Source organism: Nomascus leucogenys, chromosome 20 (assembly GCF_006542625.1).
Source record: "Nomascus leucogenys isolate Asia chromosome 20, Asia_NLE_v1, whole genome shotgun sequence".
NCBI lineage: Eukaryota > Metazoa > Chordata > Mammalia > Primates > Hylobatidae > Nomascus > Nomascus leucogenys.
Window position 1 is genome coordinate 25,165,169 of NC_044400.1, and position 26,874 is coordinate 25,192,042.

At 51.1% G+C, this 26,874-nt stretch overlaps 2 protein-coding genes across 4 annotated transcripts in view; one reads left to right on the plus strand and one right to left on the minus strand.

Moving 5' to 3' along the window:
- The first annotated feature begins 1,858 nt into the window (after positions 1-1,858).
- Positions 1,859-10,750, plus strand: TMEM37 (transmembrane protein 37). Of its 3 annotated transcripts, none has more exons than XM_004091616.2 (2): positions 1,859-1,920; positions 9,111-10,750. In XM_004091616.2, the coding sequence occupies exons 1-2, from the start codon at positions 1,864-1,866 to the stop codon at positions 9,681-9,683; spliced, it is 630 nt and encodes a 209-aa protein (XP_004091664.2). In that variant the 5' UTR covers positions 1,859-1,863; the 3' UTR covers positions 9,684-10,750. The 3 variants fall into 3 exon arrangements, with proteins under 3 accessions (XP_004091664.2, XP_030656921.1, XP_030656922.1); XM_030801061.1 differs by lacking the exon at positions 1,859-1,920 and adding an exon at positions 3,763-3,855; XM_030801062.1 differs by lacking the exon at positions 1,859-1,920 and adding an exon at positions 4,028-4,182.
- A 1,305-nt stretch (positions 10,751-12,055) lies between these two features.
- Positions 12,056-26,874, minus strand: part of SCTR (secretin receptor) — an 84,028-nt gene continuing 69,209 nt past the window's right edge. The window contains exons 8-13 of the mRNA XM_003281710.2: positions 24,474-24,534; positions 23,200-23,269; positions 20,063-20,154; positions 18,131-18,257; positions 13,784-13,825; positions 12,056-12,470 (exon numbers count right to left, since the gene is read on the minus strand). Coding sequence (XP_003281758.1) covers positions 12,330-12,470; positions 13,784-13,825; positions 18,131-18,257; positions 20,063-20,154; positions 23,200-23,269; positions 24,474-24,534 — 533 coding nt within the window. The 3' untranslated portion in view covers positions 12,056-12,329. The remainder of the gene's footprint in view (positions 12,471-13,783; positions 13,826-18,130; positions 18,258-20,062; positions 20,155-23,199; positions 23,270-24,473; positions 24,535-26,874) is intronic.

Consider the following 26,874-nt stretch of genomic DNA (forward strand, 5'->3'; position numbering starts at 1 on the left):
CACAAGCATCCAGGCTAGAGAGGAGGGGTTCTGGGGTGCGCTGAAGCCGGGCAGGCGCTGGACGGGCAGAGAGGAGAGGATGGAGTATATGGAGGGCATGAGGGCAAAGAGCAAGAGGATGTGGAGTCTGAACTAGGGAGGCCTGGGAGAGAGCAGAAATGGAGAGGTAGGTCTGGACTCTAAAACTCAAGCACTTTACCATTGACAGGGACTTTGTCTTTTTCTTCTTTGTCCCTCATTGGTCAGGACAGTGGTGACTACATAGTAGGTATTCAATCACTTCATTTAGTCAATGAATATTTATTGAGAACCTACTACATGCCTGGCTCTGTCGTAGGCACCAGGGATACACTGGTGAACAGGACAATGTCCCTGGCCTCTTGGAGCTTACATTAAAAGGGGGAGAGAGGACAAGTAAATATGTGTATGTGGGCAGAAGGGAAAAGAGAATGGAGGGGCTGTTTTAGATGTGGGGGTCATCGTAGGCCTCTCTGATAAGGTGACATCTGAGCCCAGACTTTGAAGAAGTGAGCTGGTGAGTCTTAAATGGGAGTATCTCGAGGAAGAACAGGCAGAAGCAGCAAGTACAAAGGCCCCGAGATGAAAGTGTTTGTTGACTGAACAACAGATCTAGTGCTTGTTGACTGAATGAGCAGGAATTGTGTCCCTACCAATACACTTGAAACTCTCTAAGGAACATGCCTGGATCTTCCTCATCAGACAAGAGTGGTCAGAGGGGTGGGAAGGAGCCACTTCCTGCCTTTTTTTAAGCCATTCCTCTTTCCCCAGCCCTGGCCAGGCCTAGAAGCAGGGGTCAGGGAGGGTCAGGTGCCGAGTCTGTCACAATCTGGAGAAAGGGCAGAGAAAGTCAAAGAATAGGCAGGCTCTATGCTGTCCCATAGCCCAGTACTCATGCCCACGCTGTTTCTGCTTTTAACACCTGGGGGTCCACCCGGTCATCCAACCCTCACCTCTGCCGCCCTCACACTAAAACTCCCTGCTTCTCTGGACATTCTTCTCCTGGTGTGGTATTTGTCTCTGCAGAGTTTAAGGAAAAGCTTCTTCACCCTCTGAAGTTTCAATGAAAAATAAACTCACAAAAGGCACATTAAATGGAGAAAAGGTATATACATTAATTCAAGGTGTACACCCCGGGAGAATCACAGAGTATGCCCACCCCTCAGCAGTGCTCAGAAGCTTCTATACTTATCCTGGCAAAACAGGTGTTGGGAGAGGAGAGAAGAGGAATTCTGTAGAGGGGCTGAATGGATCAGGGAATAGAGATTAACTTGCCAGGTGTGGTCACATTCTCAGTCCTACAGGGAGGAAAAGAAACACAATTGTTCCTTTTGGTGGGTCTGGATGTTAGGCAGATAAAGGAACTTCAGTTTCATCCTGTGTTTTGGGAGAGATGATGAGAGGAGGGAAGGTCGGAGAGACCTTGAGGCTTTTTCAGTTGCATATGTCAAAGTGCCATGCTTTGGAACTTCTGACCCCAATACCTCTGGCTATCTCACCAGGATTTGAGAGGGCTGTGGATGCTGCCACTCCCCGCACCACCCCAACCCCCTAAGCCAGGGACGTACCAGGAGACTCCAGGTCTTAGAGTCTCAGCTCAGATTCCACCCAGATTCTGGCCATATTCCCAGTTCTTATGTGAGCATAAGATGATCAGAACTGGATAGTCACTTCCTCCTTATTATTCTTAAGTCATTTCTGCTTCTCCAACTATCTTGCTGACAAGACATGTTGCTCTAAATTCTACTGATTCAAGACTTTTCTGTTCTTACCAACAAAGCATAACAGGCTGTGAGAAACATGCCTGACCACACACGAAACTGGAGAAGGCAAACAGTGCGTGCAATGACCCGACCTAACTATTCTTCTGATTTTAATTCCAGGCACTTCCCTCTTGGCCAGGTGAGATGCTATGATCCAGAAGGTCTCTCCCACAGGGCATTCTTAGGGCTCAGTGAAAGGACACCCCCCCACAACAGGACAGGTCTTCCTTTCCCATGTGGGCTCTTTATCCAGAACCCAGAGCTTCGGAGAGTCTGGCTTCTGGGACCCTTGACTGAAGAGAAAGCAGGTGGGGGCCACGGAGGGAAGGCCCCAGAGCAGAGAGGCACCAAGCTGGCTGAGCCTGGGCAGCTGCCTTTTGCCTTAGCTCAGTGGTTCTCAAAGCCTGGCCCCCAGGCCAGCAGCACCAACATCACTTGAGACCTACTCAGCCAGAAACTGCAGTGGGGCCTCGCAATCTGTTTTAACAAACCCTCCAGGTGACTCTGGTGCAGAATGGTGGCAAGAACTCAAACCTGGACTAGGCCTGCTGGGTAAGTGGAGTCCTGGCTCTCCAGTAGACTCAATGTGGGTGGCCTAGGCCAAGCCCTCCTGTGCCTGGGCCATTTCTCCGTTTGTCAAGCCCCAGGACTGGGGTAAAGGATTTGACAAGGTCTCTTGGGCAGGGATGGAATCAGATGAATATCTAAGTGGAAGATATACAGACAATTGTAGCTACCCCTCTTTCTCACATGGCTCTAAAGGGGAAAACAGATGAGTGCAGTTGCTTTGTCTTTGGGTAAAGTCACCAGGAGCTGCCTGCCTGAGTGAACCAGACAATTTAATGTATGCCATTTAGTGAGGGGTCTTGCTTTACCACCACATTTGAGGATGGGCGGAGGGAAGGCTTTCTGTTGGAATTTGTAGCCCTTGGACACTCCTCCCACCTGCACCCTTTTTGGGGGTAAAAGCTTTTAGGTGCTGCCTCTTTAAGAACTCAGATCCGGCCGGACGCAGTGGCTCACGCCTGTAATCCCAGCACTTTGGGAGGCCGAGGTGGGCGGATCACCTGAGGTCCGGAGTTCGAGACCAACCTGACCAACATGGTGAAACCCCCGTCTCTACTAAAAATACAAAAATTAGCAGGGCTTGATGGGGTGCGCTTGTAATCCCAGCTACTCGGGAGGCTGAGGCAGGAGAATCACTTGAACGGCTTTGAACCCAGGAGGCGAAGGTTGCAGTGAGCCGTGATCGCGTCATTGCACTCCAGCCTGGGCGACAAGAGCAAGACAATGTCCAAAAAAAAAAAAAAAAAGAGACCTCAGTTCCCATCGAAGTGGAGAAAAAATAACCACATTTGTTTGGCATATTTGCATTTTTAATAGTCCCTGAGGAGTTCAAGAGGAAACAGGGTTTTACATCCCCTTTTAGGGACGCAAGTAGGATTGCCCCAAAAGGTTCCACTCCGTTCACACTTAGCGAGGGCCCGGCAGGAGCCCCACCTTTCACATTCATTACTTCCCTTACTAACCGAGGCTCTGAGACGCTAAACAAGCAGCCCAAGGTCACACCGTAGAGTGAGGGCGGCAGAGCCTCGGCGCGTGCCTCCTTCCTTCGGACCGTGCAGCGTTCCCGGAGGCTCTACTCAGCGAGCTGGAACAGGAACCGAGCCCTCAGGCCCTCGTCGCCAACCCGGCCCTCGAGGAATCTGCGCCCGAGGCGAAGCTGTCCTCGGAGGTTCGGGAGCGTCGGAGTGACTTCCCGATCCTTTCCCCTGGGACCCGAGGGATCCCTCCCCCCGAGTGCCGGGTCCTCCCCGCGGCTCCCCCGGGGCTTCGCCGGCCGCCCTCGCTTACTCAGCGTAATCCGAGCCGCGGAGGGCGGCGGGGTTGGCGGAGCCCGCCCAGGGTTAATTGCCGAGCTTTGAACGCCCCCTCCCGCCCCGCCCGCCTCCAGCAGCCGCCCCGCCCCCGCGGAGAGGTCCCGGGCTGGCGCCAGCGGCCACAGCCGAGCAGCTGGAGTGAGCGAGGCTGCAGCGCGGCCGCCGGTCGCAGCATGACTGCCATCGGCGTGCAGGTAGCCGGCGCCTGGCGGGGCGCTGACCCGGGGTGCTGCCCCGCCGTGGGAGGTTGGGGGGTGGGAGGATGGGGGGAGGGGCGTACCCACCGCGAGCTATAGCGTCGGGCTGGGGGTGCGAGCGCCCCCCGTGCCCGCCCCCTGTTGCAAACCTGGGTCCGGAGGAGGCTGGGCGGGGAGCAACCTCGGGGGGCCTGCCTGCCTCGCATAGCTGCTCCCGGGACGCGGACTCTGGCTGCCTCTGCTCGCGGCCTTGCAAGCACCCGAGGCTCCCAAACTTCATTGGGAAAGATTTTTCTTCTCTTTGGGGTCACCAGTGACTTACTGGTCAGTTTACCATAAGGGTCCGCCTTTGTGAGAAATGAGGCGCGTCTGGGGTGGAGGGACAGAATCGACTTGCAAAGTGAGGCTTATGTAACCGAGGATGCATCTCTTGGGAAGCTAGACCTTTCTGGGGTGGAGGTTAGGAAGACCGTCTCCCTCCCCAAAGCTGCGTTTGGGGTGCTGGTGCTGGGCTGGGGGTGGACTCGCTGAGGCGCGCGGACACCTCAGGGAAAGGCTCTGGCTAGGGAAGAAGCCCGTGTCTCTGAAGATTTGGCTTCTCCTTAGCGTAGTGCAAGATGTTTATGTTGGCTAAGAACCTACACATTCCTACCCGCTCCCTCGGGCCTGCTGCTCCCCAAAGGGAAGTCAGTGGCTGGCGGTACCGCTGCCCAGCGGGCGAGCTTCCTTTCCGCGCAATTCGCCTGCTGCAGAATCTATCCGCTGGACTGTCCCCAGGATTAGAGAGGCCCGTTGACTTCGTGTACAAACGCTCAGCCACAACACTAACCTAGTAGATACTGTTCCGCCCATTTTATAGATGAGGTAACCGAGACTCAGAAGTAACGTGCCCTCCGTGGCTGGCCAAGGAACAGAATCAAGACTCAAACCCAGGGCTTTCTGGCTCCAAATCCCACTGGCTCCTCCTGCCTTTACCTAACGGGAGAAGCCCCACCCACAGGCCACCCCCAAAACCTCTTCTATAGCCAGGACCTAGGCACCTGGGAAGCCGGGCATGGGGCGCAGGGAATTCCTCCCCTTTGTTCTGGGGCATGTCTGGAATCCCGGCCAGGCAGCGTGCTGGGACAGACCAGGTGCAGTCCCTCCCCTCTAGGAGCTTACAGCCCATGTAGGGAGAGAGACTTGGAAACAGGGCATGGGGGAGCGAATGCTAAATTAAGAGGTGCAAAAGTTGCCAGCCGGGGAACTGGAGGAAGCCTGGTAGCAAGGTGAGAGCTCAGCTGGGGAGGCCACAGGCTCCAGGTGAAGGGCGGGTGCTCCAGCCGCTTCGGGATGATAACTCTTCATCCCCACAACCATGACTTGCAGGCAGGGGTGGGCCCAGCTGGGGCTGAGAGGAGCAGAGGCAGGCCGGCTCATCAGGAAGCTGTGAACTTCCAGGATGTTGACGATGGTGATGGCCTCACCTGGGCGGGGGCAGAGTGGGTGATGAGGGGGAGCAAATATGGGAGACATGTTGGGGATGTGGGGAATGAGTTGGGAGGAGCTTAATTTGTCTACCTGGGGATGCTTTGGTTAAGCGGAAACACATGAGGCCCTGGATTATAGGAGGAAGACCATGACATTGGACTCAGTAGCCCTGTAGTGTCAAGTGACCCTATTCTATAGGTCACTAGAAATCATTCAAGGTTACAGATGAAAAAGGAAAATCCTTACATTTTTAGCAGAGAAGTTAAGCCCCAGAGAGATTTAAGTGATTGCCTAAAGGTACCCTGCAGGGGTCCTCTAGGTCAGGGGCAGGACTTGACCTCCCCCCTCCCTTCTTTTCCACTGCACACCTGTCCAGCTGCCCTCCAGTAGCCGTTTCAGGCCCTGCATCACTGAAAGCTGGCGGAGGTGCCGGGTGGTTAGGAATGAAGACTCTATATGTATTATTATTGTTATTAATATTAATAGCTACCATGAGTTGGGAGCGGCCCGTGTACCATGCGTCTTTATATAAGGATCTCATTTGATTATTGGGAGCTTCAGTGGTGGCCAGAGAGTTTAAATGAATCCCTACTTTGGGGCAGGAGCGGGAGAAAACGAGATGAGGTCAGCTGTCTTCACTTTCTGATCCTGACGTGACGTCTAAGGGCCTGGAGATTAAAGTCCAGTCTGCCTAGGACAGGTGGGGCTGGGGAAGGGACAGGACGTGCCTGTTTTACAGCCAGCATGCTGTCTAGGGTTAAAAGGTTTCTGGGTCCCGTGATTTGTTCTCTGCATGTGGTGCTCCTCCTTTTTAGGACCACTTATCATTCTCTAGGGACCTTGTAACCTTGCCAGGTGCCTTCATGGCTACGACTTTCCTGCAAGTGTCATTAACTTCATTTTCTTTCTTTTTTTTTTTTTTCTTGAGACGGAGTCTCGCTCTTTCACCCAGGCTGGAGTGCAGTGGCGCGATCTCGGCTCACTGCAGGCTCCGCCCCCGGGGTTCACGCCATTCTCCTGCCTCAGCCTCCTGCGTAGCTGGGACTACAGGCGCCCGCCACCACGCCCGGCTAATTTTTTTTTTGTATTTTTTAGTAGAGACGGGGTTTCACCGTGTTAGCCAGGATGGTCTCGATCTCCTGACCTCGTGATCCGCCCGCCTCGGCTTCCCAATTAACTTCATTTTCTAGATGAGAAAACAAGGGCTCAGGAAGTTAAGAAACTGCCCAAGGACAAACACCTCTAATGGTTTGTGGAGTAGACACAGGTTTTCAAAGTTTCCTTTGGTTTCTTTCTTACCAGTAGATTTTTTTTTTTTTTTGTAATGAAATGCAATACAGACTCCTGGACCCCCAGTGTCCCAAGCAGGTACAGGGCTCAGTTGAAGTGAGGAAGGGGATGCAGAGCCAGCCTGCTCAGCTTCCCTGCCCACCCGGCTTCAGCACTGGAAGCCCCACCAGGAGCAAGGGGACACAGTTTGAGAACCACAGTCCATACTCTTAGCTCCGTGTTTTTGACCACACCCAGGCTGCCTTCATCTCAGGTAGGACCCAGGCTGGTCCTAGCTCTGGCATGGCCCTTGAGGCATCCCTCTGCACACACCTTTTCCTCACCAAGCCGGGCATGGGGCGCAGGGAATTCCTCCCCTTTGTTCGGGGGCATGTCTGGAATCCTGGCCAGGCAGTGTGCTGGGACAGACCAAATGCGGTCCCTCCGGTCCAGGAGCTTACAGCCCATGTGGGGAGGGCTGTAAGGGCTCAGTACTGAGCCCCTAGCACACAGGCCCTGTCCTTAGAAGGCCCTAGTCAGTATTTATTCGCTGAATGGATTCCACCTTCTGCGTATCATACAATTGTCTGGGCAGCCGTAACAAGCTTCATTGTGCTTTAGGTGAGTGATCTCAGGCAAGTCACCTGCCCTCTGCATCGTTTCCTTCTCTGTACACCCACCATGGAGCTTCCTACTTTATCAACCTCATAGGTTTAAGAATAAAATAGGATCCTACTTAAGGCAGAGGTGCTGAAAGCAAACTGCATCCTTATTCCTGTATCCCTGGGGTTGAAATTAGCAGTAGCTCCTGTGTCTGGGGCATGTGAGCAGATACTCTTGCTGGGCTCTTTGACCACAGGAGTCTCCCAGAAGCAGGGCTTTATTTTATGTCTCACCCAGAGAGGAGTGGCCCAGAGCTGCCTCAGGAAGCCTCCATTCACCCATGGCATAGGACACACCCCGTGTTCCTCATTGATCTATTCTCCTGGGTCCTAGCAGTGACCGTCATGTGTGCCTGTTTTGCATACCTCCCAAACCGAGGTGTAACCTGGGCAGCTTCTAGACACACTGCAAAGCAGGTCATTTAATCTATGACTATGCAGGAGACTTGGTTTAAAGGGAGCTTCAGACGGAAGTGGCAGTGGTTGCAAATGACCTTTGACTTATCTCACAGCTCTCCCTTGAGCACCCACTGAATGCCCAGGTATTGGGGACACAGCAGTGCCTAAATACAGAATGTGGTGGTGTGGGGGTGGGGGGCGGCCTTCCCAGAGCACACAGTGTTGGAATGAGACAGAAATAATATATAACTACAAACTGTCCTCAGAATGGTGAAGAATTTGAACAGGTGCCTGACACAGAATACCAGGAGGGGCCTGACTCTGGGTTGAGTGGGCAGTAAAGCACTCTCTGTGGAGGAGACTTTAAGCTGAGACATGAAGAATGGGAAGAGGTGTTGTCCTCTTCTCCGTTCCTGGAATGGAGAAGGTTTCCTCTATTGTGATGTCCTGGAGGGGTGGCAGGAGCTGCAGAAGAGCCTCTACAGGCTGAAGGGCCAGTCATCTGAGGAAAGAAAGTTCTGGACATGGGGATAGAGAAGTGCGCTGGGAGCTGAGGTTGGGTGGGGAGGCAGAGCGGATTGTGAGGGGCTTGTGGGCTGTGTAAAGAGTTCCTGAAGTCGTTCTTTTGCTTTCTGGGTCAGGGCTTGGGTGCAGTGCCCAGGCGATGTCCTTGAACTGTGAGATGAGACGCCTCACTGGACACCTAGCTTGGCCTGCCAGGAGACCGGGGTGGAGGCACCTCCTTCCAGGGCTGAACCAGAAGCAGAGGAGAGCTGCAATGGCCTTTCCATGCCCAGAAGCTGTAGGAGCAGACAATGGGGTTGGCAAGCTCTGGGTAGGGTACGGGCCGCACAAGTCTGAGGGCAAGATGCAAACGTCACTTTCAGTACCAAGAAAAACGAGGCAATAATCTAGAGTCCTGGGCTGAACGTGGACAGCTCCGAATCATCAGGTGGGTGGGGATTAGGACAAAATCGTGTGTCCTGGGGAGATGGAAACAGAACCGTGTATTGGTGTGCTAATGTCCCAGTGCTTGGTACAACCCTGGCAGCTCTGCCAGGCCGTATTCTTGTTTTATGTACAAAGAAACCGAGGCAGGCTGCATGCTCAAGGTCAGGGGAGGCAGGCACGACAGGTTTTCTGAACTCAGAACTGACTCAGATTTGCCAGTCGGTTTGGACTTCTCACCCACTCTGAAGATCACGAAAGAAAGAAAGGTCAGAGAACTCTTAGTGCCTGGTGAATACTGGATGGTAAATGCTCACAGATCTAGAAGGGAGGAAGGGTTCCCCGAAAACGGTGGGTCTGGTCTGTTCCGGGCTTCACAGGAGACCAGAGCAGAGAATAAGACAGTGCGGAGCAGGAAGGAGGGCTCAGGGGTCTTCCCTGCAGAGGTTCCTGGGGGTGTGGCAGGGCTGTGGCTGACAGGGTGCTTCCTATGGTTTTTTCCAGGCCCAGAGGCCTTTGGGCCAAAGGCAGCCCCGCCGGTCCTTCTTTGAATCCTTCATCCGGACCCTCATCATCACGTGTGTGGCCCTGGCTGTGCTCCTGTCCTCCGTCTCCATCTGTGATGGGCACTGGCTCCTGGCTGAGGACCGCCTCTTCGGGCTCTGGCACTTCTGCACCACCACCAACCAGAGTGCGCCGATCTGCTTCAGAGACCTGGGCCAGGCCCATGTGCCCGGGCTGGCCGTGGGCATGGGCCTGGCGCGCAGCGTGGGCGCCTTGGCCGTGGTGGTCGCCATTTTTGGCCTGGAGCTCCTCATGGTGTCCCAGTTGTGCGAGGACAAACAGTCACGGCGCAAGTGGGTCATGGGTTCCATCCTCCTCCTGGTCTCTTTCGTCCTCTCCTCCGGGGGGCTCCTGGGTTTTGTGATCCTCCTCAGGAACCAAGTCACACTCATCGGCTTCACCCTAATGTTTTGGTGCGAATTCACTGCCTCCTTCCTCTTCTTCCTGAACGCCATCAGCGGCCTTCACATCAACAGCATCACCCATCCCTGGGAACAACCATGGAAATTTTAGGCCCCCTCCAGGGACATCAGATTCTACAAGAAAGTGTGGTCAAAATGGGACTTATCCAGCATGTGGCCTCTGGTGGGGCTGGGGTTGGACAAGGGCCTTGAAACGGCTGCCTCTTTGCCAATAACTTGTGGGTGGTCAGCCAGAAATGGCCAGGGGACCTCTGCAGCTGGTCTGCAGGGCCAGAGGCCAGGAGGGTGCCTCAGTGCCACCAACTGCACAGGCTTAGCCAGATGTTGATTTTAGAAGAAGAAAAAAACATTTTAAGACTCCTTCTTGAATTTTCTTCCCTGGATTGGAATAGAGTTGGAAGCAGCAGGGTAACTGGTACCTGAGCTAGCTGCACAGCCAAGGATAGTTCATGCCTGTTTCATTGATACATGCTGGGACAGGGGCTGCAGAATCCCTGGGGCTCCCAGGGTTGTTAAGAATGGATCATTCTTCCAGCTAAGGGTCCAATCAGTGCCTAGGACTTTCTTCCACCAGCTCAAAGGGCCTTCGTATGTATGTCCCTGGCTTCAGCTTTGGTCATGCCAAAGAGGCAGAGTTCAGGATTCCCTCAGAATGCCCTGCACACAGTAGGTTTTCAAACCGTTTCACTCGGTTTGCCTCCCTGCCCTTTGTTTGAACCTTACAAATCCTGGATAACTCCAGCTTCTAGCAGCTGGCTGTCCCCTCTGGGAGCTCTGCCTATCAGAACCCTACCTTAAGGTGGGTTTCCTTCCGGGAAGAGTTCTTGAGCAAGCCCTCCCAGGAGTGCCCACCTGACTGCTAATACACAGCCCTCCCCAAGGCCCGTGTGTGCACGTATCTATCTTCTGTGAGGGTTAGACAGCCTTAGGGCACCATTTTAAATCCCAGAACACATTTCAAAGAGCACGTATCTAGACCTGCTGGACTCTGCAGGGGGTGAGGGGGAACAGCAAGAGCTTGGGTAATGATTAACACCCATGCTGGGGATGCATGGAGGTGAAGGGGGCCAGGAACCAGTGGAGATTTCCCTCCTTGCCAGCACATCTGTACTTCTGTTCATTAAAGTGCTCCCTTTCTAGTCCTTTTTCTGCCCAGAAGTAGGTGAGGTTATTGCCCTCAGCCCATTTCATTCTACACTGACTCCTTTCCCCTCCCTCACCTGTTGAATTCTGGCTCCCAGCAATTGCATGGGTTTTTGGTCTCTGCCCCGCTCTTGTCACTGCTGCAGGTTCCTTTCCTGGTCTGGGCTGAGTGCCTATACCTACCTCTATTGTGATGTTTTAAAATTCTTATTCCAGGATGCATGGAGTCATGAAGCGGTCTGCTTTGTAGGACGTAAGGCCATGGGCTTTAAGGTTGAACCACCAAGATGCCCAGAGTCCATGGAGATCATCCCGGAAAGGTTTCCGGGAATTGCTCAGTTTTGCAGAGTATGGAGCTCATCAACCACACAGGTGGCATCTTAGCCTGGGAAACGGGAACCTGGAGCAATCTACAAGTTGCAAATGGGATGCGTAACCCCCTTGTTTCTTCATGGGGAGGGGATGTATGGAGGTGGGGAGTCAGGGCCCAGAGAGGAAAGCACTTGTCCAGGGTCACCCAAAGCCAGGAGTAGAGCTGACCCACCCACCAGCAGGATGCATTTCCTTGACATGGAGGGGAGTTTCTCTACTTCCCTCCAGAATGCTACCCCCTGAGCACTAGTAGGTTTGGTTTTGAGAAGCCTTCAAAAATGGAGTCCTTTTTCATCTTCACATGGGGGCAGGGAGTGCAGATATTCAAAGGAACCAAGAACGAGAGTGGAGGGTGAGACTGAAGTCCCCAGGAGCTTAGAAAGGCAGCAGACGGCCCCTGTCCTTCCCTGCCTGGGAGCAGGGAGAGCACAGACACAGCCTTGGAGCATGGGCATTTGAAGTCAAAGGCCCTGGACTGAACTTCCGCCACCTTTTTGCTCAGTAGCTTGGGCAAGTCACAGGGCTTTGGTGGACCTGTCTTCTATGAAATGGGATCATGCCCCATTTCCCGCTGTGTCTGCCTCAGGCTGAAGACATCTGTGTGGAAGAGCAGGAAAAATAGGGGTGTGCCCCTCACACCCTGCTGGGGATAGTAAGAGGGACTGGGGGCCCTGGGGCTTCCCTGGCCTCCATGGTGACTTTATCATATTATTTTAGCTGTTGTCCTGAAGGTTTGGGTGAGAGCTACTAACCAGGTGAATTACAGTAGGAGACAGACAGGATCCGCCAAGGGCAAACATTTCGTGTTGGCTGGGCCTTCTAATCTGGTCCCTGAGTAACTGAGCTGGGGGACCAGGGAAGAGCCCTCCTCCTACAGGAAGGCATTGGGAGCAGGCAAGAGCATACACCCTTACCTTGTGTCAAGGCAAAAGGATGGACAAATATAGATTGAATCTCATCCCAGGCACCATTTATTTCCCTGTCCCTTTCTGGGACCCCTGAACTTCTCTTCCCAGAAGAGCAAACAAACCAAATCCCAGGCCCTTGTCCTGCCCCACAGCGCCCCACATCCCTTCGGAAGAGTCCAAGGCCTGAGGAGGGGCATCTTCAGCTGAAGGAGGGCAAAGGGTGTCTGCTGGGAAGACTGGCTGTCCCGCAGCAGTGCCCAGCCTTCTCAGGACCTGTCTTGGTCTCTGTCCGTGGGTGACCCTGCTCCAGCCTCTCAGATGATGCTGGTCCTGCAGGTGCCCTGGCTCTGCTCCAAGTGGCTGGCCTTGGTGCTGTTGCTGAAGGAGGCCACGGGGTGCAGTGGGAACTCACGGAGGTGCCACTGCTGCCACTTCTTCTGAACTTCCAGCTGCACCTGCCCAGAAGACCAGCCATCAGCCCAGGAGGAGAGGACAGTTCTGTGCCTGGAGCCCCGCTCACTCCCCCAGTGACTCCACACAGGCCCTGCCACTCCTGCCCAGCTGCCCTGTCCCCTAGCCTGCAGGCCACCCAGATTGACCGTTTCCAGCCCCAATGTCCAGTAGTTACAAGGTCCCCTCTCTCCTGGGCATGTGCACCTGCAATCTCATTACATCGTGTCTTGAAGAAAGGACTTGGGCACCTTGGGACAAGTGTGTGTCCTTGATGTTACAAGAGCAGTGGTGGGGAAAGCTAGCTCCCTGGCCCCCAGGCTGAGAGGAAAACAATCCTGGATTAAGCCAGAGGCTGAGTTCTCTGAAGGTCTGGGGCACTGACAGGGGCTACTGGGCAAAGGGCCAGCTTAGAGGAGGGTGTGGTCTGAAGATGTGGGTAGGGCAAGACCTGACTCCACTCAGTGATGGGTCCCCAGTGATTTTAAGTGATTTAAGATGGGTCCCCACTTATTCCCATGAAGCCACCCAAGCTCAGAACTTATCTGGGACCTAGGGAGTTTCTCTTTGTAAATTTCCTTCACAATTCCCAGCTGCAGCAGCTGAACCTTTGAAACTAGGCTTGATGTTTGATTTTTGGGAAACATCAAAGGTCATTCCCATTCAAGTGCAACAAACCAGATAGATGGTCAGTAGTCACAGGAAGCCTTAGCTCATGTTAACTACATAGCTCTGTATGCCCAGAGCCTGGGGTCCTGACCCAAATGCTCCGTGTGAGGCTCGAGTCCTCAAAGTGAGTATGCAGTCTCCCAAGGAGTCAGTGCTCGTCTGGAGGTCCCTAAGGATTGAGCTGCAGACAGTTCTGAGTCACCCATTTTACATATGGGCAGACTGAGGCCCAGAGCAGGGCAGTGACTGAGATCACCCATTAAGCAAGCAGCAGGGCAGTCAGGAACCCGGGTTCTGCCCAACTTTCCTCCTGCATTTGCTGAACAGATCAACATTGGCACCAGGAGTGCTTGTTAAAAAACACTTTCTCAGACCCCAGTCCAGACCTACAGAATTTATTTCTGTGGAAGGAGAAACTAGGGACAGGGTCCAGCCATGGTTTTAACAAGCCTTCCAGGTGATTCTGTTGCTCCCATTAAGCAAACTCAGACTCCTAAAAGAACTGGCCAAGCCACCTGCCACCAGACCCAGGACTCCCTCTGACCCTTTCCATCCCCCTTCCTACCACCCCTCACAGGTAGCTCCTTCTGACCCAGAAACCAATGGCTAGGAGCTCTCCTGGGTACCTGGGTGACCCAAGACTACTCACCTCCCCGTTGAGGAAGCAGTAGAGGACGGCCACCACCAGTCCCTGCCAGAAGAACAGAGGTAGCAGGGTTAGCAGAGGTGCTCAGCATGCGGCCTGAACCAGCTGGCCAGCTGCACCCTCCCCAGGTCTCTTAATCACCAGCTACAGGCTCATTTCCCCACCTCTCTTGCCTCACTGGGAATTAGGCCACCTCTTGTGGGCTGCCCACGATGCCCCTGGCTATGCTGGCTCATCCAGCATAAACTGTGAACTCCTTGCAGCCAAGGGTGGGCTCCCTTTTGAACACATGTGGCGTCAGGGACAGGTCAGTAGGGGCTGCTAACCCAGCCAGCTGGGCTCAGGAAGCTCACCTGGGAGCCACAGGGATGGGTGGTACCTGAAGTGCACCTACTCTGCCAGGAGGAGTGCAGGCTGCCCAGGGTGAGACCCTGGGCCCTGTGTGGTCTTATTTCAAGATAAGCTGGAAATCTGAATATGTTTAAATGTAGATAACTAATTCAAATTGAAAAACAAACATGTAGGCAGAACAAACTATGTACAGGTCCCGGCCAGCCAACGGTGAGCAGGGTTGGACCTCCCTGCTTAATGGACAGGTGGGTGCACCTCCATGCTCAGAGTTTTATGTTCCCTGGTGTGGCAAGGTCTGTGCCTGTAAGACCCTCCCTCCCTGGTATTTGGAGCTCCTGATTTCCTGATGGTGTCCCCAGGATCCTGGTGTGGAGCTCTGTCAGGGGAGGGACTCCAGGCTGGGGCGCCTGCTTGGAGCCTAAGAGGCCTCCAGATCAGCAGGAAGCAGTGTCTGTGGCACATTCTCCCTGCCCCTCTCCTTTCTCAGGGACCCACCTCAGGCCACCCTTCTCTCCCTTACGGGCCTGCCCTCCCCACTCAGAGGCCTGACCTCAGATAGCCCAACTCCTCCTCCCTAGTCCCACCCAGGCCTGCCTGTAGCTACTTACGATATTGGAAAGGACCTCAAAGCATGATGAATCAGCTCATCGATGGTGGGCTTAATATGTACAACTTCTCAGGGATATTGGCATTTTAAAAAGAGTTAGTGGCGAAGCTGGAAGGGTTTGCTTTAGAATTTCAGGTATCAATGACTGCCACATAGACTGGGGACTATTTGAGGGGCAGAAACACTCAGGGCATCGGTTTCCAAGTTTTGCTGCACATTAGAATCACCTGGGACCTTTTATCCAGGTTGCACTCCCCAGATCCCAGTAGCTGGGGGCATCAGCAGCTTTTAAAGATCACCACACAGTTCCAAAAAACGGGCATCATGGTCCGGGAGCTACTGTCACAGAGGGAGTAAAAGGCACTTCAAGGCAGGCTTTGAAATAAAACAGACTTGGATCGGAGCACAGCTAGGCCTGAGTAATTGTAGGTCCCAGGTGCTTCATTTAACCTCGCCAAAGCCCTTGGAAGCAGGTGGGAGGATCTTCACCTCACACGCGAGGGAACTGAGGCACGGAGGGGTTTAGGCATGCCTGGAGCTCTGTGTGCTTGGCCCAGAGCCACGAGCAGGCCGAAGATGCTGCCCATTGCATGGGCTAGGGTTGCCTGGCCTCTGCTGCCCTAGGGTCCAAGGACACATTTTCAATGTTCAGGGGAGGGAGTTAGCTGTGCTCCAGTGTATATAGGTCAGGCCTCACACAAGCCAGCAAGTTTACTAATTTCCACCGTGATTCTGCAATCATTAAGAATGAAGACTTTGAAGAATTTTAATGACATGAAGAAATGTTCGTGATGGGCATGATAGAGAATTAAACAAAACAAGCAAGACACAAAACCATACACATCATGATCCCAATTATGTGTGTGTGTGTCTTTGTGGAAAGAAAAGAGACGGAAGTAAACACACCAACATTTTAACAGAAGTTATTTCTGGGTTATGACGTTCTGGATTTGTTTCTTATTATTTTTCTTTTTTTGAAAAACTTTTCCTTATTTCCCAAATTATTCACAATAAGCAAGCATTATTTATACAATCAGAAAGAGTGAATACATTTTTTTTTTTTGGAAACGGAGTTTCGCTCTGTCACCCAGGCTGGAGTGCAGTGGCGCGATCTCGGCTCACTGCAACCTCTGCCTCCCAGGTTCAAGCAGTTCTCTTGCCTCAGTCTCCCGAGTAACTGGGACTACAGGCACACACCGCCATGCCTAGCTAGTTTTTTGTATTTTAGTAGAGACAGAGTTTCACCATGTTGCCCAGGCTGGTCTCGAACCCCTGAGCTCAGGCAATTCGCCTGCCTTGGCCTCCCAAAGTGCTAGGATTACAGGCGTGAGCCCCCGCGCCCGGCCGTAAATACATTTTTAAAGAGTATGTGACAGTGATGGTGTTATTACAGTTGTATGTGTTCTTTAAGCCCTGTCTTTTAGAAATGCATACTAAACTCTTTGCAGATGAAATAACATGATGTTTTGAATTTACTTAAAAAGATAGGGGTAGTAGGTAGGGACAGAGATGAAATAAGACAGGCCATGAGTGGATACTGCTGAGGTTGGGGATAGGTAATGGGGTTCATTGTCCTATTCTCTTCACTTTTGTATATGAAAAACATTTTCTCATATGTGTGTGTGTATATAAGAATATATATATACATATATATGTATAAAACTTTAAAAGATCCTTTTTCTTCATCAACATTCCTATGAGAACATCAGGAAAGTGCTTTTGGTTTTCTCTTGACAAGACATTTTCCCAGAGAGGTAGTCCACAGTCCCAACTATTAGCCCCAACTCTGAGGGACAGGAAGTCCCCATCCATGGCCAGGCAGACCCGGGTCCAAGCTCTCAGCATGGTCCCTTTTCTGAGCCAGGTCAAGTCCTTCCACCCGACTGGTCCTCAAATCCTCTACCTGCTAGATGGGCCATTGTGTGCCCAGCCTCCCTGGACGTTACAACAGCAGTTGTGGGGAAAGCTAGCTCCCTGGCCCCCAGGCCGAGAGGAAAAGAATCCTGGATTAAGCCAGAGGCTGAGTTCTCTCGAGGTCTGGGACACTGACAGGGGCTACTGGGCAGAGGGCCAGCTTAGAGAAGAGTGTGGTCTGAAGGTGTGGGTATGGCAGGACCTGACTCCACTCAGTGATGGGTCCCCAGTGAGGCATCCTCCCTAGAACCTGTAAGTAACAGGAAGACCCTACCCTGAACAGAGCTGTAGGGATGAGGGGAGGGTTTGAGACCTGCTTGCAGGCCGAGGCCACCCCAGTGAAAGCTTGGCTGGACAATATCGCCCTACCGTGGAAATGTTGTGAAGGACTAAGTCCTTTAAAAAAACTGACTGGGAGAATTTTGTCTCAGGCCCTAGAGCCTATAAGCACTGGCTTCTCCCGGCCGTTAGTTTGATTTTGTCTTATGGATATGCGAAATTTTGAAACAATTGTTTTGTCTTTGCTTTGGCTACTGGGAAGCTCCCTATCACACTTATGACCCATCTCTCCCTCCTGTATAGAACTTTATCATATTTGTTTCTGTGTAGCAACCCAACCAGTTGTATACTCTTTTTTTCACTGATCCTTCATCTACTCATTTTTTTGTCCTTTGTATGTTTTTCCCAAAAGCGACATTGCATTATTTTTGGAAGGAAATAGCTCTGAGTAAATAAACAAACGGCATTGTGAAGTTTGGGATTCATGTTCAGGCCCCCTCTGTCCAAACCTGTTTACTGTTGTTGCTTTTTTTTTTAACTTCACAACATCTTGTTGAATTAGTAGGTACGTGATTTTCCACCTCACTTTATTTTTTAAAGTCAGTTTTTAGTTTTAATAATTTGCATATGCACATGGTTTCAGAGAATCGAAGGATTCCTGTTACAGAACCAGCAGCCTCCTGACACCCCACCCTCACTTCCTGTTCCTCAGATGCGACTACTCCTTGAAACTCTCTTAACTGCTTCTAAAAAATATGCTGATGTCACCACTTGAGGAGTTTTCAGTCTAGGGCATTTTCCATGGACTTCCCAGTGTGAAGATGAGGACAGTGTTCTCTTCCAAACACCCGCCCCACACTCCTGCACGGCTCGCCCCAGTGTTTGATGACTTGGCCATCTGCGCTTACATTATTTTGACCATGTATATGCTATTGAGAGTTGTACAATATAGTGTACTGGGGCTACTTTTCCTTTTTATTCTCCCTGAAGTCAGTCTCTCCGTCTCTCTTAGTTTTATCTCCCACCCCCATTTGACTTATGGGGACCAGGGACCTGTAGCACTGTCAGGTCCGACCCCTTCTTCCCCTGGGTCTCTGCCAGATAAGGCATCTGGCTCGCAGTCGCTACGCCCTCCACTTCTCCCGAAGGACAGAGAGAACTCCTCTTTTCAGCTGGCAGCCCCAGTCCTGGAAGCTTACCTGGAATGAGCCAAGGGCCAGTTCAAAAAACAGCTGGATCTCCATAGCGTCCTCTGGGGAGAAGGCGAAGACGATGTAGTGGATGCCAAACAGGGGGATCAGCAGGAGAGTGGACCTGGCCAGGCGCCTGGGGACACAGAGAGGCTGTAGCCTCTACTCTGCCTCCCTGTGCCCTTTCTCCTCCTGTGGGCACACAGCTGTACCACTCCCCAGCTCGGGACTGACTGCTGAGGCTGGCTAGCAGTACCCCAAACTTTTTGTTTTCACTTTTTATTTTGAAAATTTCTAACTCCCACATATCCATCACTCAGATACAACAATTTTTGACTCATGGCAAAGCCCCAAACTTTCTGATCATGCACCTCCATCAGTAAAAAGAAAAAAGAAATCGGTACCTACACCATTAACTTTATTTATAAATTACGTGCCTATATCACTGCTGCTCTATGTCTAACATCATACAAGCAAAGCCAGCTTTCTCATTTGCTAGATAATAAATATCTATAAGGATAAATTCTTGTATTTTCTTCCCAGATTAGGGTTGCCAAACTTAGCAAATAAAAATACAGAATCCCCAGTTAAATTTGAATTTCAGATAAACAATGGACGCCATGTGGGGGTATAAATATTGAAAAACGATTTGTTGTTTATCCAAGATTCAAATGTAACTGGGCATCCTGTATTTTACCTGGCAACTTTATCCCAGGTCCCCAGGAATCTGATACCAAGTAATCTGAGCCACTGTCAGAGTCTCAAAACGCAAAACACCATGGAGAAGGTCTCTGGGGGACATTAATTTGTCCTGTTTTTGTTTTGTTTTCTTCTTCTTTTTGAGACAGAGTCTTGCTGTGTCATGCAGGCAGGAGTGCACTGGCACGATCTCGGCTCACTGCAACCTCTGCCTCCCGGGTTCAAGCGATTCTCCTATCTCAGCCTCCCAAGTAGCTGAGATTACAGGCGCCCTCCACCACGCCTGGCTAATTTTTGTGTTTTTAGTAGAGACAAGGTTTCACCATCTTGACCAGGCTGGTCTCAAACTCCTGACCTCAAGTGATCTGCCCACCTTGGCCTCCCAAAGTGCTGGGATTGCAGGCGTGAGCCACCGCGTCTGGCCGCTAATTTGTCTTTAATATAATTTATGGGCTGAATTATGTCCATACCCACTGCCAAATTTTTACACTGAAGCCCTAGCCCCCAGTATCTCAGAATGTGACTGCATTTGGAGAAAGGTCTTGAAAGAGGAGGCTAAGTTACAACAAGGATGGAGTGGGGCCTAATCAAATCAACTGGTGTCCTTAGAAGAGGAAATATGGACACACAGAGGGACATCAGGGATGCCCACACACAGAGCAAAGACCCTGTGAGGACACAGCAAGAAAGGCTTCAGAAGAAACCAAACCTGTCGACACCCTGATCTTGGACTTTCAGCCTCCAGAACTCTGAGAAAATACATATCAGCTGTTTAAGCCACCTAGTCTGTGATATTTTGTTATTGAAGCCCTAGAAAATGAACGTATTTCTCTTTAACATTTGAAAGTTCTTAAGTGTTTTTGGATCACACACTTCCCTAAAATCTGAAGAAACCGAAGGTCATCCTCCTCTGAAAAATACACATACTGTACCTACACACATTTGTGTGAATTTCAGTCTTTGAAGCCCATGTGGAGACTCCCTAGCCTTGCCCCAAGGATAAGATCTCTCTGCCTTCAGGCTTCCTGCCTGAGATTTCTTAGTATTTCCACCCCCATACAGTGTGTGAGGCTCTAAAATCAGACCATTCCCCCCAACCGCCCCCATGTACCTGGTAAACTTCTTACGAATAGGTCTACAACTTTTCCTCCATCTCCAATAGCTAGCACCAGTTGAGTAAACAGTAGGTGCTCTGTAAATGCTTGCTGACTGACCATGCCTCAGTCTTTGCCCTTCACTTACTTATAATGGCTGACTTCATTTCCTCTTGTTTCTTGGGTTCTAAGTTTTCTCATCAGGATTCTTAGAATGTTTATAAAAAGGATGAAATTAATCTGCAAAACACAAGGCAGAGGTGGGGCTGAAGGTATCTTGCTTTTCCAACCACCCCTCCTGGCCCTGTCCCCTGGACCTGAGGGCAGAGAAGACATTGCAGACACCACAGCCAGGATGGCTCACCACTGCTGCCCCTCCTCTCCATCCCCTCCCCACCCCCAGTCCTGAAGAAACACTGTCTAGAGTCCATGGCTGGAGGCAGCACTCCCTCCTGCCCCTGGACTGCAGGAGCTCCAAGGTCTGCTCAGTTGCAGGGCAGATCACTCACCCTTGCAGATCACTGGAAGCCCCTGGGGATATTGTTAAAATGCAGGTTTGGGGTGGACCTGAGATTCTGCATTTCTAACAAGCTCCCAGGTAATACAATGCCAAAGCTGACTGACTGCCTTTACAGCAGTGATTCTCAAAATTTAGGGTACCCATTGCTGGGCTCTAACCCCACAGGTTATGGTTCAGTAAGTCTGGAGTGGGGCCCAAGAATGACTATTTTTAACAAGCTCCCAGGTGATGCTGAAGCTGCTGGTGTGAGGACCAGTTTGCAGCTCAATCGCCAGCTTCAAGAAGCCACCCTTGATTACTTCCCTTTCCTGATTTACTGTATTTAGGGATAATATTACTGTGTAAGAGCACTTAAAATGTCTTTTTTTTCTTGCGAACTATGATTGGGAGATAAAATATCTTAAAAGGTCAAATGCATGTGTCTGTCAAACATGTATGTGCCTACTTATCTGCCAATTCAACTGTAACTTCCTGAAGGACAGGAACGCAGTCTTTTTATTCATTTTGGTGTCCCCTCCCCCAACCCCATTGCCCAGTGCCAACAACATTAGGAAGTTGCCCACATGGTAGCATCTCTCCCTCCCTCACACACCTGCTCCAGCCATTTTATAGAAGCAGGGATCAGTGGAATCACCCAGCCTTACACCCGCATTTTTTACACAAGCAGCCTGGGGCCTGGGAGCGCTTGCCAAAAGACACAGGATTAGTGGCTGTCTAGGACTCCTGGCCCAGCACTGCTTTTCGGGGAACCCTGCTTCTCTGCAACTTGTTTATGCATCTTGTTGTAAGCTGGCTATGCATGCTGTCAACTCATGAAGGCTATTTAGTTTAATTTTGTTTGCCTTACATTCGTATTTAATAGGGAGCACTGGGAGGGAGGGAGGGAAGGAAGGAAAGGACTGAAGGAAGGAAGGAAGAAAGAAAGAAATAAAGAAAGAAAGAAAGAGAAAGAAAGTCTTTAAGGTCCCAAGAATGAGTCTATTATTAAATAGTGGAATTCCAGGCCCCATGCTAGGTTGGTAGGGAGATATTTTGCATCAGGAGTGCTCATCCAGCATCCTCAATTGCTGAATAAATCACAGTCCTCTGAAACCAGCCCTGGACACTAGAGCTGGCCGTCCTTCATCCAGGGTTGTCCTGGGCTGGGCTGTCCAAGTCCCAGAATAACAGCAGGGCTTGCTTAACTAAATGAGGAAACAGCCTCCAGCATGATATTATGAAGCCATGGCAAATCAGTTTGTCAAGGAATTCCACATCAAACAGGAAAGCTCACATCTATTGCTAAGTGAAAAACAAAAAACCAAAAACCTAATTAAGGATTTCGAAAAAGAAAAGTATGTCTGCTCAAAGAAGAAGATAGGAAGGAAAACATATGGTCGTAACATATACGTAGCTGGGAGAATGATGAATGATTTTTTTTTTCCTTTTTAAAAAATACATTTTGTGCCAGGCACAGTGGTTCACGCCTGCAATTTCAGCACTTTGGGAGGCTGAGGCGGGCAGATCACTCGAGTCCAGGAGTTCAAGACCAGCCTGGGCAACACAGTGAAAGCTCATCTCTACAAAAAATTAGCTAGGCGTGGTGGTGGGAGCCTTTAGTCCCAGCTACTCGGGAGGCTGATGTGGAGGTTACCTGAGCCCAGGAGGTGGAGGTTGCAGTGAGTCATGATTGCGCCACTGCGCTCCAGACTGGGTCACAGAGTGAGACCCTGTCTCAAAAAGTAAAACCAAAACAAACATTCTGTATTTTGCATTTTTTGCTCAGATTATATAATTTAAAAAGAATAAAAGAAGGTTGTCATGGAATGGTTCTCTCCTCTCAACCAATCCCAAGATGCCACCCAGGCAGCTACTGGAAGAGAAGGGGCCCTGTCCCATGCCCTCTACCCCTACCCCACGCTGGCGAGCCTGCACAGGGCACTCACTTTCAACTGGTTCTGCAGCTTTGGGCATCCCTGGGCAGTCCGTGTGGACGTTACTTCCAGCCAAGGGACTGCTTCCATCCATGAGAGATGATTCCCATGTGTCCCCATGTGCCTTCCCTCCTCTGTCCCCCTATGCTGAACCATACCCATGGGCTGGGCTACAGGACTGTACCCCGGCACAGAGCAGAATCGCCTGGGGACCAGTACCCAGCCCTCTTGCCAGAAAAAGAAATGGAATCGATAGCTATCAGTATTTTTTAAAAGCTCCCAGGTGATTCAAAAGGGCCACCAGGGTTGACACCCACAAGCTCCTATCCAAGATGGTCACCCAGCATCTCTTCCCTGGGGCCGCCCCTCCCGGCCTGAACCCATTCGCAGCACTGCAAAGTGTCAAGACCATGGCCCCACTGAGCTTCCCCGATCTGCACTCCCACCCACTTCAGTGATCTCAGCTTAGCGACTCATCCCAGGTTAACAAGCAAATCCCTAGAAAAATGCTCAAGGCCCACAGGTCTGAACCAGTGAAGGTGGAATTTCAGGCCAATGGGAGCCAGCCAGTTTAGAACAAGGAGCTCTGCTCACCACACTTGAGCTGCTACTCGTGAGAAAGAACCGGGTTTGCAGGTTCTTGCCTCCAGCTCACCCCTCACCCCACTCTCACACATTCTGTAGGGGGCAGAGCTTCCACACTCCACGCTGCTCACCAACCTCACAAACACTGTGGTTTATCCCTCCTGGCACCTGCAGGGAGCCCTGTCCTTCCACCCTCTGCCCCTGTGGGCTGGTCACCATTTCCGTCTCTCCCACTGATCCCCAGCTAGGGAGAGGAGGGCCACTCACCAGGATGGAGAGGATCACAGGCCCACGAATGATCCACCAGATGGATGCGTTGGCATTGATGTCCCAGCACCTAAGGGAGGGACAGCTGGGCATGGTTACGAGTGGGAGCTGGACTAACCAGCAAGGACATGTTCCCTCAGGTGGCCCTTGGTATGAAGGACCCATGTTTGTGGCACTGAGCCCCTGCAGTGGTGTGCCCAGCACCATTAGAACCACCCCCCTTTCCTGCCACCCAGGAGCACTGCAGGGGCTGAAGGAGTGGCCACCTGTCTCCCTGCGAGAACCTGAGAGCCAGGAGACTCCCAGCTCCAAAAGTTAGCTCACTGTCAGAATTCACCAGCGAGCACGGTGGCAAACTCAGCTACCAACAGAGGCCAGGAAGATGACATCAGTAAGAGAAGTGGTGGATGGCTGACACGAGACCTCAGGATCTGGGGACATCCGGCCTGGAGGGTACTTAGCAAACTGGGAAGCATGTGCCCTGTCCAAGACAGCCGCAGCTCTGCTCCAGCTTATTTTTGCCACAAGGAAAAATGGAACGTGTTAAAGGACCTCTCCATTTTTTTCTAGACAAGCTGAAAATCCAGACTTTTTAAAAAAGTGAATTCACCCAATACAAAAATTACTTTGAAGCAATTATTTCAGGCTGAATTTGGACTATAGACACTTGGATGTCTCATTCGACCTCATCCACTTATTGGCCTGGTTGTGTCATTATGCCCCTGAGAAATCAACTCCCATGCTGCCCTGCTACCTCGCCACTGCCCTGCTGCCTCTCCTCTTCCCCAGCTTCTTTCAAGCTTGCTTCCCATGTACCTACTCCCAGGTGCGTCCCCTGGGCTCACTGGCACCCTCAATGCCCAACTTCCTTAGAGCCTGGCTCTGCAGGGCTCCTAAACACCCAAGGGTAGAGAGGCATCCAGGAGGGAGATCCCAGGAGGAAGAAAAAGCTGGGCTGGCCCTTCCTTGAGTTTCCTCCATGGAGCAACACCTGCCTAGAGCCCCGTAGCTCTTGTCTGGCATCTGACCCACACGCAGAGTGGACAGGCAGCAAGAAGACAGGAAGGCCAGGACAGTGCGGGCGTGGCCAAGGTTGCTCAGCCCACCTGGAAACTCACACCTGGGAAGAAGTGAGCCCCAGTCCAGGGAACTCATCTGTGGCCTCTACTTTGAGAAAAAGGCCTTTCCTAGATCGCTCCAAAGAAGTAACTATGCTGTTTGAAAAGCTGGACGATGTCAGATACATTCTTGTTATCCTCCTTCCATTAGCTTACCCAACATCTTCCAGAAAGTGTCTGGCAATAGCCCACAAAGCAACAAAAATGGCCGGAGAACCTGAGGATTAGAAATAAAGGGAGGGGCAGAGGAGAGAGGACTCAATTTTCAGCACACATATCAGAACAGGACAATCGGTTACCCCAGCCCAGCTACTGAGCAGGTGCCAAGATTTGGTTTTCACAGAAACCCCTCTGCCATCTTGTGCCATCTTGTGCCATCTTGTGTGGATGTGGCACCATGTGCCTCAAGGGTGCTGGGCGTGCCCTGGGGACTATGGCAGAATCAGAAGGATCCCAAAGGCCAACTGGTGTTAGGGGGTCTCCTGGGAACCCAGGCCGGACTCCAGAGGTCCACTGCAAAGCATAGAGGGGCTGGGACTCCTGGGCAGGCTCATGGACCCATGGAGACAGCTGGAGAGCCCCTTCTCATAGTGATCTGCCCAGCCACATGCAGCGGGGAGGAGGAAGTGGAGAAGGGGTGGACACAGGTCATGAAAGAAACGTTGATTTTATTCAAATATTGGTTTGTAAAAAGCTTGGCAGTTTAACAGCTAAGGTAAGCCATCACTGTCATGTTTAAACAAAAACATGTTTTGGACTAGAGATGAGATTAAGTCCACAAGAATTTAGAAAATACAACATTTCCTGACTTCTAGTTAAACATGGCAAACTGAACTTATACATTTATCCCTACTTCCCCTGAAGCCCCTCTAAAATGATAATAAAGAAATAGAAATGGTAAAAGCCCATAAGGACAAAGACTGAGAAGGAAGGGCAGAGTAGAGGAGAGATGGCAACATGCTTAGGCACATAGAAGGCTGGCAGAGGAGTGGCAGCTGATGTCCCGAGCAGAGGAAGCTGAAACAGAAGTGCTGTCTGGGGCAATGCCGCTGGGGAAGTACCCAAGGATGCTCTAGGGCCAGGGCACCCGGTACCCAGGAGGCAGGTGGCAGGGTGGGGCTGGGGCAGGAGGATGGTTTGAAGTCTGGGTAAGAAACAGATAAGCACCCCAGGTGGCCAGCACTACCCTCACAAGACTGAATAGTTAACTTCCAACAGAGTTATTCTCTGGAATTACTGAACCAAGGAGAACAGGGCTGCAGCCCAGCAGAGGGCCGGAGGGGGTGCTCAGCTGAGCAGGAATAGAGTGATGGTCTACACCAGTGCTCAAGGTGGCTCTTGAGAACCTGTTATGTGGCTGGTCCCTACTGAGTTGTGTACTAAGTGCAAGATAGATACCAGATTTTGAAGACTTAGTACAAATAAAAGAACGTAAAATATGGCCAGACGTGGTGGTTCATGGCTGTAATCTCAGCACTTTGGGAGGCTGAGGCAGGTGGATCACTGAGGTCAGGAGTTCGAGACCAGCCTGGCCAACATGGCGAAACCCTGTCTCTATTAAAAAAGCAAAAATTAGCCAGGCATGGTGGCTCATACCTGTAATCCCAGCTACTCGGGAGGCTGTGGTGGGAGAATAGCTTGAACCCGGGAGGCGGAGGTTGCAGTGAGTCGAGATTGCACCACTGCACTCCAGCCTGGGTGACAAGAGAGGAACTCCATCTCAAAAAAAAAAAAAAAAGAAAAAGAATGTGAAATATGTCATTACCAATTTTTATATTGATTATACATTGAAATGATACTATTTTGGTTGCATTGGGTTGAACAGAATAGATTATTGAAATAAACACTGACTGTTTCATTTTACTGTGTTGATTGTGGCTACTAGAAAATTTTAAGCTAGATGTATGGCTCAGATTCTTTTTTTTTTTTTAAGCAGAAATACTTAAACCAGATTCTATTTCTAATGGACATGCTCAAGCTGAATGGTAAAAGCCCTGGTCCCCAGGCCGCTCAGTTTTCAGGCCTCTACTGAACAGGCTTCTACCCCTACCCCAGCCCTCTACACTCTGCCCACCTCCCTGCCACTGCACGCTGGAGATGAAAGGATTCTCTAGAGGAACTGAACAGCCCCAGACAAAGGGCCTATAGATAGCCATGGGGGGACCCCCCGACACTTCCAGCCCAGTGTCCCTTGAGAGACAAACCCCACACCCCCAACAGCCATTAGCCGGCTCTGAAGTGATTCATTCTTAAATAGGAACAGACAGCCAAGGTCACCAACATCTTATTACATAAAAGACAAAGACCAAAACAATCAGAGAAAAGGAACTAAGAGGAAACAGACCATACAGGAAGCAGAAGGAACTTGAACAAAACAACACTAAGGAACGCCATCGGAGAGATAAAAGGTCGCATCTACAAGGCACAAACAGGATGCCCTCAACAGGGAGTGCCCGGAGAACAAGAAAGGGGGCTTAGGAACGGAACATATGATAACCACAATTAAACATGCAATAGATGGGTTGGAAGATAAAGACTAGGAATCTCTCAGCAGAAT

What these genes read in the sequence shown, in the direction of transcription:
- TMEM37 (XM_004091616.2), top strand. Translation starts at nt 1,864, where the DNA reads ATGACCCGACCTAACTATTCTTCTGATTTTAATTCCAGGCACTTCCCT. An exon ending in GGCACTTCCCTCTTGGCCAG is followed by an intron (nt 1,921 to 9,110) that starts GTGAGATGCTAT and finishes GGTTTTTTCCAG; the next exon opens with GCCCAGAGGCCTTTGGGCCA.